Source organism: Hyaena hyaena, unplaced genomic scaffold, assembly GCF_003009895.1.
Source record: "Hyaena hyaena isolate Hyena2069 unplaced genomic scaffold, ASM300989v1 scaffold_193, whole genome shotgun sequence".
NCBI lineage: Eukaryota > Metazoa > Chordata > Mammalia > Carnivora > Hyaenidae > Hyaena > Hyaena hyaena.
In genome coordinates, this window is record NW_024080823.1 from 988,824 (window position 1) to 1,004,492 (window position 15,669).

The 15,669-nt window shown below is 51.6% G+C and overlaps 1 protein-coding gene across 1 annotated transcript in view; it reads left to right on the forward strand.

Moving 5' to 3' along the window:
- The window catches only part of GALNT2 (polypeptide N-acetylgalactosaminyltransferase 2), a 196,356-nt gene that overhangs the window by 163,827 nt on the left and 16,860 nt on the right, over window positions 1–15,669 (forward strand). Inside the window, exons 8-11 of the mRNA XM_039241238.1 lie at window positions 1,236–1,323; window positions 4,971–5,058; window positions 6,282–6,385; window positions 10,749–10,875. Of these exons, the coding sequence (XP_039097169.1) occupies window positions 1,236–1,323; window positions 4,971–5,058; window positions 6,282–6,385; window positions 10,749–10,875 (407 nt within the window). The remainder of the gene's footprint in view (window positions 1–1,235; window positions 1,324–4,970; window positions 5,059–6,281; window positions 6,386–10,748; window positions 10,876–15,669) is intronic.

A 15,669-nucleotide genomic window follows, 5' to 3' on the forward strand; every position in this document is an offset into this window, starting at 1 on the left:
GAGGCACAGCCAGGATTGAAAAGCAGTTTCGGCTGCATCCCCCCTCACTGAGCCCTCTTCCACCTCTACACACACCTAGCCAGGGGAAGAACCCTCTGGAATCCCCTCCTCTCCAGGCCCATACTCACACACCAGGCTGTGTCCTCTCCCCCAGAGAGGCAGAGGACACAGCCACAGCTTCTGCCGTCAAACTGTCAGAATTCTTTCAAATACCTTCTCTTCAAGTAAGGACAGAAGGAGTGAAGAACTGTACTTCTCACAAATTCCAGTCCTATCAGAAGTCAAGGGGCACCTGGGTGGCTCAACCAGTTGAGTGTTTGACTCTTGATTTCGGCTCAGGGCATGATCTCACCATTCATGGGTTTGAGCCCTGTGTTCGGCTCTGTGCTGACAGTTCGGAGCCCGCTTGGGATTCTCTCTCTCCCTCTCTCTCTGCCCTTCCCTTACTCGCGTTTTGTCTCTCAAAATAGATAAACTTTAAAAAAGAAGAAGGAGAGGGAGTCAAAACAAAAGAAGCAGACTGAGAAGTACAGCAAATTATGTTATCTGACGCCTCCCCCCCACCCCCCCGGATCTGGACAGAGCCAGGCGAGGAAGACTTATTTGGTGCACAGGGTTTTGTGCCTTGTAAACTCACTCCTGGGCGCTGTCAGAACTTTATACTGTTCTCTTCTGTGTTCCTCTGATGTGTTAGGTTTTAGCTCTGCTGATTCCATCACTAATTTGTTTTTCGAAGTCTTTCTTCTGGTTCACACGGGTTCTTTAAATAGCTGGAGGACCGCGCTTACTCTTTTGTTAGCCAGCCGCGTGGGGCAGCGCCTGTCGTCAGCATCAAGCATCTGGTTTAAAGGGGGGCCGGAAAGTTAAAAGGCTGTGTGTTCACAAACTCTTACCAGAATAACAACAGTGGCATAAAGAAGTGCCTCAATCCCAGGGAAGAAATGTTCTTGTTTGGTAGAATCATAGCTAAGACAGACGTAGAGTCTGAAATTCTCTAGCCAACTTGGTTTCGCTTCTGCTGGAGTGATATCTGATGACTCTCCTCATGCGCTCGTACTGCCGTGTGGGTGCCTTGGCCATGAGTCCCCCCGACCCACACCCCCAAGGTCCCCTTGAGCGCAGGGTGGTACGCAATGACAGGCGATGGGTTTCACTGAAACAGCCTGCCTTGGGGAGGGGGGGATTCTTTGTTTTCTTTGTGATTCTGACTCCTGTCTTCTTGATTTGTGTTTCAGGACAGGACTCGAGTCGTGTCCCCCATCATCGATGTCATTAATATGGACAACTTTCAGTATGTGGGGGCGTCTGCTGACTTGAAAGGCGGTAGGTGCCGCTCCTGGTCCCCACCCCGCCCCCCCGGCCTGGCTCTTGCTGTCTGCATGGCATCTGATCGCTGCTCCCCTTCAGTGTCTCAAGTGACAGTGACAGCAGCTTTCATGCCGCAGGGGCACGCGCTACGAGCAGAGGGTGTCTCCCGCCTCGACAAGTAGGATCTCCTAAAGGGAGAGAAAAATAGCCTCATTTCCCTTCAAGAACTTCCTGTGTTTCCTGTTCTTCTCTTATCTCATTGACCTTCTGTGGCTATTATGACACGTGTGGCTTCGTACACGCTTCCGGTGTCATTTTTAATCAGGGGAGGTTAAGCCTTCCCAAGCCGGAGTCTGGGATGAGCAGCACAGAGCCGACAGGAGCTCAGCATTGGGCCTCGCCTTGCTTCCTTTGTGATGCCAGCTCCTCCCACAGCCTGCGTCTCCCCGCAGAGCCACCCAGGTCACCTGCCCCGCCGCCCGGGGCACCTGGGTCATCCCCAACCCCCGCCGATTTTACCCATCATGTGGCTTGGCTGTGGACCTCCCACCCCACCCCGCGGCCCACCCACATCCCGCTTCACTTCCGGGTGGCCTCGAGTCTCAGTGGCCACACCAGCTTCCTATGGGACCGCACAGCCCCCCGGATGTGTTCTCTCACACCCAGCCCCCGTGGGGCCCCATTAGTGACTTTTCTCGTGCTCGTCCCCTTCTCAGAATTTAGCACGGGCCCCAGAGAACCCCTGTTCGAGTGCACTGTGCTAGCTCTGTGTGTCAGCATCTGCTGTGTTAGAATTCAGGCCGAGAACTGGGTAAAACATGAGGCGATGCAAATATTCACCCTGTTGTCCATCAGAATGCTGATATCATGCCTCCTGTAGCTTCTGGAAAACTCTATCATGGACCTTTGAAAGAGTGAGACTGGCAGAGGCATTTACATAAGGTCTCAGTGCAGATATGAAGGCAGTTTTGACATGGCGGACCCCCAAATGGGTCTGTGGACCCCCATGGGCTTCCGGCCCGTGCCAGGGGGCCCGCCGGTCTTGGGCAGTGCTCGTGGGGCTGATGGCTGCATAGGAATCACACTGGCCACTCGAAGGAACTGGGCATATGACACTGGGCTCTTATTGGTCCTTATGTCCCTGGGACTGGTGGGAGGGGGGTGGCTGATAACACAGGGCTCTGGGCTCTGAACCTCAGCTGGACGCCAGCCACGCCTCTCAGAGCTCGGCTGAGAGCCAGGAGGTCAGCTAAGACCACTCAGAGCAGCTGAAAGAGATGTCTGAGCCGGTGCCTTCTGTTTGTGTAATGTATTCACTGTTTGGTTCTTCACACCTACGGTGCCCGAAGTCTTTTCTACCTGTCCGGCACCCCGGTTGCTTTATGTGAAACTAGGGGCCGCTTTTCCCTGGTGCAGACGGACACGAGATCTGCTGGTAGTCTGGCATGAACCAAAGAAGACCGTGGAACTCTAAAAACGGGCACAACCTCAGAAAACAGAAGGCCTGGCCAGTCCGGGAGACTCCAGCTTGGTCCCCACCTGCCATTTAACCTCTGCTCCTCAGCATGCCCATCTGAGAAGTGGGCCGATAGTAGCGCCGGCCGCAGCAGGCAGTGAAGGGTTGCATGTAGCCGCCGTGAGGTCAGGGATGTGACCGGGCAGCTGCCCGATCCCGAGGCATCAGCAGCGGGGCCGCTGTAGTGGGAGGACTGGTCACATCAGGAAACATCAAGTTCAGAAAAGAGTTTCAGCAAATGGCAGGACGGTTTGGCGGCTTTAAAGGGGACAGATCCTTATTTACCAAGAAAGCATTAGTCTTCAGAACGTCTTCTTCCCTGAGGATTTGCAGGCGCCAGGATTTGATGGGCTCTCTTTTTTCCCAGAGCAACTAATTGTACGAGAGCCAGTGCAGGGACCCAGATGCTCCGCCGAGGGGCACAGGCCTCCTGCAGGGTCGCAAGAAGAGGAGGCACCAAATTTCCTCCGGGAGCATTTTATCAGATTCCTTTAGGGGAAGAAAATCAAGGACGACATTTTTAGCAGATTCTCAAAATCTAACATGGTTTGTCTCTTTGGACCAAATTAATAAAATAACAAACATTGAAAAAAGGCAGGTAACGGTGCGCCTGGGTGGCTCAGTCGGTTAAGCATCCGACTTTGGCTCAGGTCATGATCTCATGTTCGTGGTTTTAAGCCCCGTGTGCTGACAGCTCAGAGCCTAGAGCCTGTTTCAGATTCTGTGTCTCCCTCTCTCTCTGACCCTCCCTACCTCTGACCCTCCCCTGCTCGTGCTCGCGCGCACTCTCTCTCTCTCTCTCTCTCTCTCACACACACACACACATACACACACACACACACACACACACACACACACACAAATAAAAAACGTTAAGAAGAAAAGAAAAAAGGCAGGTAATGTTCTGTCAGCTAGCCCACTGGGGCCTCTGCATTGTCTGCTAATGACACAGGTGGGATGTTTGGCATTTCCCTGAGGCAGGCCTGGGGGAGAGCTGGGCTCTTCGGGAGGCCAGTGTGAGGCCTGCATCAGCTCCTTCTCTGTGCTCCCGTCTCCACCGCCTTGGCCTCCAGCCACTCGCCTCTTCCTTGCTAGTCCCCCACACTCTGCAGTACCAACCGGGGGGCCTCTGTGGTCCCATGCCTCTGGGGGTGGGGGGGCATCAGGTATACTATGCTGGCCCAGGAGACCCCCAGCCCACATCTCCCCCCCTGCCCTGTTCAGGCTACAGACATGGGGGCTGACAGGGCAGACAGACCTTGACCTCAGAGCACACCGTAGAGAGAGCTGAACCTAGGCCTTGCACAGCCCCTGCTGGCCCACGGCCCGATGGCTCAGAGCTGAAGGACAGATGGCCCTGGAGTAATTAGGTTCGGCTGTCAGACCCTTGGAAACGCAGTATGGTGAGCCCCCCGTTACCAAGAGCTGGTCTCCTTGTGCATCTCGAGAGCGTCAGCAGGTGGGGTGTGCTGGCGCCCAAGGTGCAGGCTACCTTCTGAGTAAGGGCGAGACATAGCACAAACCCTAGAAACCACAGCCAGGTGCTGGGCCTGCACTTGGCCATCCCAAGGGCCTGTGGCTTCTGAAAGGGACTTGGGACGGCGTCCGTGTTTCTCAGAAATTGCAGCTTGCTGCCCGCTGCGCTACTCCTTTGGCTCATGTTCATCAAACAGTGTTCCCTCTGCCACCCCACCCCCTCCATTGCATCAGGGGACACTAAGAGGGCCCAAGTTTGCAGGCCCAGGGACCCTATTGTTCTGTCCCCTCCCCTGGGTTCTTCTTTTGCCCCGGGACAGTGTTGGAGGCTGTGGTGGCAGATTTGACTTTGTCCCTCCTTTTTTCTCCCTTCCTTACAGAGCCCCCCTTCCCTCCCCATGTCCGTTACCCTCAGGCATTTGAATCGCTGGAAGGCCTGACCTGCTCTTTCTGCTCAGGGTGAGCCTGTGCAGGGGGCGCCCTCTCCCTCCCGCTGCTGCCTGCATGGTTGCGCTCTGCTCTTCTTAATTTTGCTCTGCTGTGTGTGGTTTCAGTGAGCGCAATCCAGACATCAAATACAAATGTGTCAAAGCTGTGAGGGATGGGGGTACATCAGCACAGTCCGTGCTTGTCAGCACCCTGTTGTTTTGTGTCTTCTCTGTGGCCGCAGGTTTTGACTGGAACCTGGTATTCAAATGGGATTACATGACACCTGAGCAGAGAAGATCCCGTCAAGGGAACCCAGTCGCCCCCATAAAGTAAGTGCCGAGCATCGGTTGCAGTGCCCCTCACAGGTGAGGACCCCGGGCCGTGTGTTCTCTAGACACGTAGTTAAGCTGTTCTCCCTACCAGCACTGTTTACCCTGTAGTGGCTCAAGGGAGAGTTTCTGCCATCCGATCATAGAATGAAGTACTTTGAGATTTCCTCAGGTGCAGCCTCGCGTACAGATCTAGGAGGCTGAGCTACAAGTTCTGTGAGGCTCTTCATGCCCATATGGCAGAGCAATTTCCAGCAGGGCGGGGTCTGAAAGCTGAACTTGGGGACCCAGGACAAGGGGTACTGAGTGTGAGTCCCCGATGCTGCTGCCCTTCCGGGTCTGTATCTGAGCTGTCTCTGCTCTCCTGTGTGCCCACAGAAGAGAGAGCTTGTGTTCATTAACATCTGGCTTTCAGACTCTCAGGCCATGCCCTGCTGAGGAATTCGGATCGGGAGTCAGGAGTCGACCACCTTTAGCTGGGCATGAATGTGGGTGCCTTTGCAGGTGGTGGCAGTGCTATGGACTCCCACCACGGACTCCCACCAATGACTATTACCAATATTGACCACCACCTTTGACTCCCACCACTGACTACCACCAGTGACTACTACCAATATGACCACCACTTTTGACTACCACCACTGACTATCAGCAACACCACCAGCACTAACCACCCACACTGACTTCCAGGACTTGCTAGCGTTTATCCAGCATCACAGTATGTGCTAGAATGCCAGCACTTGACATTGAGTTCTCAGGGCACCTACTGGGAATGAAGTAGGGGCTCAGTTAACCCCCTCTCAGGGTCCCCTCTGACAGGAGGAACCGGCTCCAGGATAAGGACAGCTGATATTGTTGAGTCATTTACAGAATCTCCTAAGAGTTTGTACGTGTTCATTTGTAATCCCCTAAGGACACGGAGGCACAGAAAGGCCAAGTACCTAGGGCCACTTGTCAGTGAGTGTCCCCAGCTTCAGCAGTCACTCTTTCATAGGGGACTGGGTCCAGCCCCTTACACTGTGGGAGCATCTGTGCAGGGCAGGTGGGAAGCATTTGAAGTCAGCAGTGGAAAAACAGAACATCCTGGGCCCTGATTGGGGAACCGTGGCTGTGCCGTTGTTTTTAAGGTCACCTCATAGACCTGACCTTGACATTAGAATGCAGATCTAACCTTGATCTTTGGCCTCTCCCTCTCTTCCCTTCCACCCGTTCTGCCTTTTCAGAACCCCTATGATTGCTGGTGGGCTGTTCGTGATGGACAAGCTCTACTTTGAAGAACTGGGGAAGTACGACATGATGATGGACGTGTGGGGAGGAGAGAACCTGGGTGCGTGTGAGCTTACATCTTGGCTCTTCAAGCCTGGGGAGGCCGTGGCCTTCTCCTGCCCATCAAGGGCGTCAGAATGAAAATGGAAACTTTGAAGAGGCTGGTAGGCAAGAGTTTGCGGTATGCAGGCAGCCAGTTGGCAAATAACTATAAAGACGTTAGTCGCCGCTCATCAGACCCCGTCCATCCCCAGATATGCATCAATAACATCCCTTTCTCTCTTCAGAGTGTCTTGGGTTGGGCATTAAAATCTGTCGCCCTAAGTTAGAATATGGGATGCCAGAAGACAGGCAGTGCCTTTGAAGGAAAACGCAAACTCTTCAATGTCATTTGGACCCGAGGGTTTGGAAAGCGAACTTACAGACATGGGGAAGCATGTCAGGTTGTAGGATTTGCTTTCGGCCGTGTGGAGTGGAAAGTGAGCCCGGGCAGCCTCGTGAGGTTGACTGTAGTCCCGGAAATCATACAGCATGGAGAGGCCATGGCATTTAATCCCTTCTTGACTACTTTGTGAATGGTTCTCATTTGGTTTGATTTTTTGTTTGTTTGACTAACCCATGCTAATCATTCTTCCTCAGGTTTAGGGACAATGAAAATTTTTTTAATGTTCATTTTTGAGAGACGGAGAGACAGAGTTTGAGCAGGGGAGGGGCAGAGAGAGAGGGACACAGAATCCAAAGCAGGCTCCAGGCTTCGAGCAGTCAGCACAGAGTCGGACGCGGGGTCAAGATCATGATCTGAGCCAAAGTCGAACGTTTAACCGACTAAGCCACCCAGGCACCCCCGGGACAATGAACTTTTATAGACTTTGGTCAGGATTAGTACCTGCGTCGTATTTATTGCATTAAGATAAAAAGATTATCCTTATTTTGTTTGATTTTTGTTTGTTTTTGGTTTTTGTTTTGGGGGAGTGTCTTTTTGTTGTTGTTTTTGTTTTTGCTGGGGGTCCTGAACTGAGTCTTCTCAGCTCCTGACACTTTGGGACCATCCGCCCTTGGGTAGGCAAACACTAGGAGAAAGCAGGGCAGGGACAAAAGAGAGGAAAAATGATGTCACCGCCACTTTTAGGAGTTTTTACCTGTAACAGAAATTTATTCTTCGTTTAGAAGAAAAAAAACTAGCCTAGCCTGTTATGTTCCTCTCAGTTTATGATGTTAAAGGCAGTGAGTGATGGCATCTCCTCTGTGGAGGGCTTGTCTGCCTCGGTTTGATGTTGAAAGCCTCTTCAGGCTCAGTAACAACACTGGCACAAAAGACCATGACTCAAGCTCCTTTCGGTTGTGTTTTTAACGACACGGTGACAGGTAGGGAGGGCTTGTATAAAAGTCATTTGAGCACGATAGGCTTTAGAAGAATTACTAACCTTCTGAAGAGAATTCTTAGTCACCCTTGGTCCACAGACCTCTCTTTTTGGCTTCGTGGAAATCGGGCCAGCCAGGGCCACTGGAGAAGGGACAGTGCATCACTTAGGTGACCATTTCCTGAAAATATGACATGGTTTTCAAAGGGTGTGCTGTCAGCCGGAAGCACGGATGAGGCAGATAATGTGGCAGCAGGCTTTGGGCCACAGCGTAGGAAGGGTGTTGATGTAAATACCAGTGGGGACACTGGGGATCCCGTATTGGTTTGGTTTTTATACCTACGTGGCTGTGCCGGGGGGTGGGGGGGTGGGAGGTTCCGCGGAAGGGCTTGAGGGTCCTCGGGTCGGGGTGAGGCAGGACCGGGAGGGAGGGGCTGGAGCGGTCCCTGCGTGGGTGCGAGCTTTACAAGGGCCACTCCCGGGGAGTCTTCCACTGTCCCCAGAGGGTGAACAGGCGTAGCAAGAGAAGTCCTCAGTCTCAGCCTTTTTGACACCCCTCTGACTTCTTGTTGGGAGTGCTGGGTAGGTGCACACCAGTGGGTGTCCACCCTGCGTGGCATGTGGACGTGTGTCCTGAGAGGTGGGATGCAGGGATGCCTGAGTCAAGTCCAAGGCCACCTCCACGTGCACCCCCCCGCAAAACTACAACAGCTCCCGACTGACCCAGCGGGTAACATAAGTCTAATGGAAGCAGCCGAATCCCCAGTCCCTGTGAGACACAGGAGTCGGGCTCCTTGGGCACATTATTGTCATTTGTGCCGTGTCCCCAACAGCATTAGGACAGATGCTAACTGCTTCTGGGACATCATCTCATTTTGTGCTTGCTCTTTTATTTTTTCAATCGAAGTATACTTAAACACAGCACTACAATTTAGTTAGTTTCAGGGGCACAAAGTAGAGATTGTTGCCAGCTCTGTGCATTTCATTTCATGCCTTCTTGAAGGGCCAAGGCCTTGCCTGAGACCTCACAGCTGGTTGTCAGCAGAGCCAGGAGGCAGACAAGCTGCCTGACTCAAAAGCCACCAAGTTCTCTTGCGTACTCGTTCCCAAGTTGTAGCATCCCCAAGTTCAAGGGCAGTCAGAGCTGAATGTAATCCTAACTGCGTGTGGCCTTCCAAATCCCCCACCAGGTTTAACAGATTGCCCACACGGAAGCCTAAGGGTCTTCCTAGCCCCCAGTTGGAATGTTCCAGTTAGGCAAACATATTGCAATTTTTATTTTCCTGAAATGCAGAGTACTACTTATTCAAAGCTTTGTTGGGCACGAAGAAAGTCAGAAACCCTTCCCTGAGAGGCGTGGGTGGTCACGACCCCACATGTTTCAAGGCTCAGAGGGAGTCGGTTACGAAAGGCCCACCTCAGCTGCACGGACCACTCCTTTCTAGCCAGTGAGGCGCTTCCTGCTTCAGTTTGCTGGATTCAGTACTGGGAACTTCCATGGTGCACGGAGCAGATGGTACGTGCCTTGAGCGGTGCCGTCCGGGCGCCCGCTGCCCTACACAGGGCCTTGTCCAGAGAATTTGCCCAGCAGCCCGCTGGTGGTCTGCCTGAATCCCGCCTTATTTCTGATCAATTCTTACTGGCAGCAGCGACTACCATTTCTGGGCTCGCCGCATTCTTAGGGGTGTGAAGTGACGTCGAGGAAGTGCCCTTTTATACAAACCATGAAGACTTCTTGCAGTCACTTAGATGGTGGGTGAGGAGGACACGTGCCTGGTCAGGGGCTGCCAGGCTCTTCCAGAAGCCAGCCGTGCGCCGAGCTTTTCCTGATACAGATGCTCAGGGCAGCGTGCATGTTGATGTGGGCCTGAGCGTCTCATTACTCCTGCAGGTAGATTCTGTCAAAGCAGGTGAACCATTGGTTACTGACTAAGGAAGTCCATGGCCAGCTCCAAGGGCTCTGTGTTACTCGAGTGTCCCTGGTCATTCCCACAGTGCATAGGCACCTGTGAACTTGTCAGATGACTTGAGGCCTGCTAATAACGCACAGTTCTGGCGAAGCATAAATTCTGAAATTCGAGGGAAGAGTTGTTTTCTCCTGAACAGAGAAAGCCCAGCTGCGTTCTCATGGTCGGTGCACTGAAAATAAGTATTAGAGGGAGTTGGCCTCTATGGTGGGTGGCCAGTTATATCTGAAATCAGAGCCCCATGGTGGGCGTTTCATGCCTTTTGATGGAAGTTTGTACACCTTCCTGGTGCCTTTTCTAATGGTGTTGATACAAAGCAAGTGCAAATGTGATAGATCCCAAACCAGCTAGTGAAGAATTCAGTGCAAGCATTTCATCAGTCGATCCCAGTGTTGCTGCAGACACGCAAGGCCTTGTGCCCAGAGCCCTGCGAGTTCATAGTAGAACAAAGAATCCCATTTGTCTGCAGGTGTCTGAATCGGAAAAGTGTTTCTGCCTGCTCTTTCATTGCTGGTTTTTTTTTTTTTTTAATTTGGAATCAAATCCCTTAATGAAGCCATGGGATTTGGTAACAGAGATCTAGCCGACTTCGTAATTTGGATCTGTGCTAAAATCAAAGCTAGTGAGTTTCTTTCTTTTTTGTCTACACCGCCTTCCACTTCTGTAAAGCAACACCACTGTGGAGACACCCTCATAGTGAAGTGGAGTAGCAACTTTGGTTCGATTTTTTTTTTCTCTCTCTCCGGCTTTATTGAGGTGCGATTGACAACTTAGCATTGCGTGTATTTAAGGCACACAACATGATGATTTGATATATGTTTTGACTATAGTCAAGCTGATCTGCGGACACATACTTTCTTGATTGTGCCACAGACCCAGGAGATACTGGGTGTGTCTGATATCTCCACCGTGGAGCATTCAGGACCGGATTCTGGAAGGAGGCAGGCTCCTTATTCACATCTCCTTCAGTAGATGAGGGAACGAGAGCCCTTGGACGGGATGGTGGTGGATGGCCGCCAGGTACCCTGTCCGGGGTGGCTGCTGTTCAGAGCAGTCCGGGGCTCCCTCAGTCACCCTGTCTCATTCATCACCTCAGAGATCTCGTTCCGCGTGTGGCAGTGCGGCGGCAGCCTGGAGATCGTCCCCTGCAGCCGCGTGGGACACGTGTTCCGGAAGCAGCACCCCTACACCTTCCCAGGCGGCAGCGGCACCGTCTTCGCCCGGTAAGTGGTTGCGAGGGAGCTGAGCGGGGACAAGAACATGGGCGTCCACCACCCAGTCAGGACTTAACCTCGGGCTGTACGGAAACAGGTGTCCTTCCCTGGGGTGCCACTCAGCAATGACAGGCATCAGCTGTGCCCACGGCAGCGTGGGTGCCCCTTGGGGACATTATGCTGAGTGAGAAGTTGTGTGCTGTAAACCCCGTTTCTTGGACGGTGTCTGAAGGACGCGGCTACGGTGATGGGGAGCAGATGGGGGTGGGGCGGGGGCATGAGTACAGAGGGCCAGCCCGAGGGGTGTCCAGGGTCACCGCGCCAGCCTGCATCCTGATGTGGGGGTAATCACACCAGTCCATACACATGTGAAAGCACAGACAACTGGACACCCTCCCAAAAGGTATGAGAAAGCGTTACGGTAAGCAAGAGGAACTTATTTTTGGTATATTACCATTCAAGCAGCACGAAAGTCAGGCAGTACTAAATTCAAGCCAGAGAGACGTGGCATCTGGGTATGATTTATGGTACATGACAGATACATCTTCGCACACAGATAGTTTTCTGAAGAAGACAGGCCAGTCACCCAGTATGGGCCTATGGGTTGTTTTCTGGAGAATTCTTTCAGATGCCAAAGCTAAAACAGCACCAAGCCCTTGGCCAGCCTGGCCCCGGGGTACTGGGAGCCCTCAGCCCCACATCTGAATAGCTAAATAAGACCGCAACCACTGAGAAATGGTGCTAGGGGGATCCGAGAAGGATCCCCTGTGGTCAGGTGGTTGAGTGGGAGAGGGACCGGATGTGGAGAGACCTCTGAGCAGGTGGCACTTGTTGCAGACCCAGAGGTGGGAGGGAGGAGCTCTGGCCTCCTGGGGAACAGTGCTCCCACAGGACGAGCAGGTCCTCGGCGCTGAGACCAGTACCGACCCTAGGGAATAAGGGGACAGTAGACAGGGTGGGAGAGCTCAACCAGCCCCCACCTGTAGGTGGCGGGAGACTTGGGATAGTGTCTGGATGCCGGGGGAAGCTCCCGTAGGTACCTGACTTCTCTGTTTGAAGCTTTAGCGAGGTTTCCGTGGCCTCCAGGCAGAGGGTGGCCAGGAGGGGATGGCAGGAGCAGGGGCTCAGGAACCTCTGAGAGCCGTTGCAGGGGCCAGGCAGGGCGGAGGTGGCGCAGGCGGGGCTGTGGCTGTGAAGGCGGAGCGCCAGCAGGCAGCCTTTACGGTGGCCCGGCTGTGGCAGGCGACCAACTACCAGGAAGTACGAGTGGGTCCCAGGCCCGCGGTCGGCATTGCTGACCCGGTGCCCCGACCGAACCGGGAGAACTGGAGAGAGGGTAGCAGTGAGGAGACGTCAGTGAGGCCGAGTACCAAATAAAACTTGTGACCAAGTTACCTGCACCTTTTTTTAAAAATCTTTTTAACGTTTATTTATTTATTTTTAATAGTTTATTGTCAAGTTGGCTTCCATATAACACCCAGTGCTCATCACAATAAGTGCCCTCCTCCATGCCCATCACCGTCCTTCCCCTCCCCCCACCCCCATCTGCCCTCAGTTTGTTCTCGGCATTCAAGAGTCTCTCATGGTTTGCCTCCCTCCCTCTCCCCAACTATTTTTCCCCTTCTTCTCCCCCATGGTCCTCCGTTAAGTTCCTCCTAATCCTCCTTTATGTATGCACTTTTTTTTTTTTTTTAAAAGCTGTTTAGAAGGGACACTTCACTGTAAAGTCTGGCCCCTGAGAAGTCTGTGCCCTAGAGGCCTGGGCAAAAGACTGACTGAGGCCCCAGAGGTCTGCCAGGTCTTCGGCGAGTCTCTGAGGCCCTCTGCCTTGGTTGACTCATGTAAAAGATGAGGAGGCAGAATTAGATTATTTCTGAGATCCCTTTCCAGTCCCACGTTCTCTCTGATTTTGTCTAATACATGGCATTAAGTGTGTAAGTATTTCCCCATTAACAACTGGGAATTCACAACAATAGCTAATACGTAGGTGGTGATTCATCTGCGTCGGGCCGTTTCCCAGTACTTTACCAATGTTAGCTTACATCACCCTCCAAAAACCTTATGAAAGAAGCACTCTGATGAATCCCCACTTTCAGGATAAGGGGAAGCTGAGGCAGCGAAAGGGTCATCCCCCAGTCCAAGTTCACAGAGCCGCAAAGCACTAGAGCTAGGCCACCACTAGGAAAGCCAGGCTCCGGGCTCCATGTCGTTACCACACACTGATCCTTCTATCCAGATGCCTAGGTGTACGTAGTAGTGTCTGAGGTCGCTGGAATTCGTGAATCAGATACAGATTCTAAAAGAAGCAATAGAACAAGACGCAGAGGTTGGTCTCATTTATGTAGGTTAGTTTGTCAGTGAATGAGTGAGTGAGGAATGAATGAATGAATGAATGAGTGAATGAATGGAGTGATAGCCCCGGCAGGGTCCTACCTTGTTGTACCCCTCCCATGTGCACACATGAGAAAGGGTAAGGCCCACCTTACCCACCTGCACATTCTCTCTTCGTCCCTGTGGTTACAGTAGCCAGGTCCCTCAAGACCTGTCGAGAGTGATCCATTTCAGCACGTCACCGCATTTCAAGCTCACTTCCTACGAGCCCCGTGCGAGACTGCAGGGTGTTGGGTGTGTGTTGGAGGGTCTGCGTGACCTCGAGTTTACCCAGAGGCCAGGGATGGCCCCAGTCAGAGTAGCAGCCTGGCGGTGGGGCACATCCCTCAGAGAGGGCTATTTGGTTTTAGGTTTAGAGCGCATGGCGAGACTTCACCCATACGATCAAAATTAAATACAAGAAACCAGTGGGTTAAACTTACCGAACTGTTTTCCATTATTCCCACCAAGCGGTAGAACTGGGCCAGGGGAATCACACCCTCCTTTGCTGCCTGCTTCCTGAGACAGCTACCCTGTCGGCACTGAGTAGTATAGCGGTGGCCAGAGGGGAAGCAAAGGCAAGGGGAACCTGGATAAATCAAAGTGGACCTTTCCAGGTACCACTGTATCCATAGCTCCAAGAAGACCGTTTGGCATATCGTAGGCACCGAATAAATATTTGAATGAATGAATGGAGACTGGCACTGAGTAAGCACGTGAAGCCTGTTGGCTGGGACTACCTACGTATCTTTTTCTATTAAGTAGACAGAAGGATGCCGCTTTGCATTTAGAGATTGTGAAATGACTTAGTGACTAAGGTGATTCAGAACCACTGTGTGATTGCAATTCAGAAAACCTTGGAAGCGGTGGCGCTAAAAGGGACCTAGGAGGTGCTTGAATCTAGCCCTATCTTCTAACTGATGACAAACCCCAGTCCCAGAAGACTGAAGTTACACAGCCCTTTGGACATTGATTGGGGGCAAATTGAGGCATGGGCTGCTTCCTTCGTCAGACCCCAGAATCCCAATAAGAATATTTATTGGCTCTAAGTGTCCATCAACAGATGAATGGATCAAGAAAATGTGGTTTATCTATACCATGGAATACTACATGGCAATGAGAAACAATGAAATCTGGCCATGTGTAGCAACATGGATGGACCTTGAGGGTGTTATGCTGAGTGAAATAAGTCAGGCAGAGAAGGACAAATATCATATGTTTGCACGTATAGGAGGATTAGGAGGAACTTGACGGAGGAACAAGGGGGAGAAGAAGGGGGGAAATGGTGGGGGAAAGGGAGAGAGGCAAACCATGAGAGACTCTTGAATGCTGACAAAAACTGAGGACTGATGGATGTGGGGGGGAGAGGGGGATGGGCATGGAGGAGGGCACTTTGGGGATGAGCACTGAGTGTTATGTAGAAACTAATTTGACAATAAACTATTTGAAAAAAAAAAAAAAAAGAATATTTATTGGCTCTTCTGAGTAATAACACTTACGGTCCAGCATCCCAGGCACTTCAGATCTTTACATGCTCATTGTTGAACATATGTATTTCTTATAGAGCGAAAGGAAAAAATATCACCAATCTCATGAACAAAGATAGTAGTAGTCTTGTAACAGGGGATCCATCTCTCAAGCCCTCTCCCCTCCCCCTCCTCTCCACTCCCTGCACACACACATCTATCACACACTGTTCTCTGGTCTGTTTTCCTTTCACCCAACAGCCGGCCAAGGGCATCTTTCCGCGGCAGCACATAAGATGTACACCAGCATTTTCAGCAGCTACAGAGAAGTCCATTTATTTGATCACTTCCCTGTTGATGGTCCTATGGTTTCTATTTTTTTTTTTTTGCCTTTCTAAACAATGCTGAAGTGAACATATTTTCACATATATATTTTCCTTCCTAGTTGCTTCATCTCCATGAGGTAAATTCTAGAAGTGGGAACTACCAGATCAGAGGAGGGGTAATTCATATTATCTTGTCTGTCTAGTAAGTGGCATTTGAAACAGTTCATCTGTTTCATGAAGAGAAAAAAGGGCTCTACATCACTTTAGGTGAAACGTATATGCCCTGAATAGAAATTATTTTAGTAATTGTAGCTCAAATCATTTGAAAGGCTCACCATTTAAGAGAGACATTTTTGGTAGAGCAAAGGAATTATTTTCAAAGGTGAACACTGCCTCCCCAATATATTCATTTTGGAAGAACATAATGTGTTCTCTATGGCTTCTTCAGGAGGGGTGAGTCTAGTTGGGAACCGAGGCCAGGATATGGGAGCAGAGAGGCTTCCTGCATGAATGCTCTTCTGAACGGGCTTTGCAAAGCTGTCGGCAGGGTCAGATGCGGGCGCCTGGGCATGTGGGACCTTTAACACAGGCCGTGTATGCTAAAGCAGTGTGTTCCAGTGGTCTTACCAATCATACGTCAT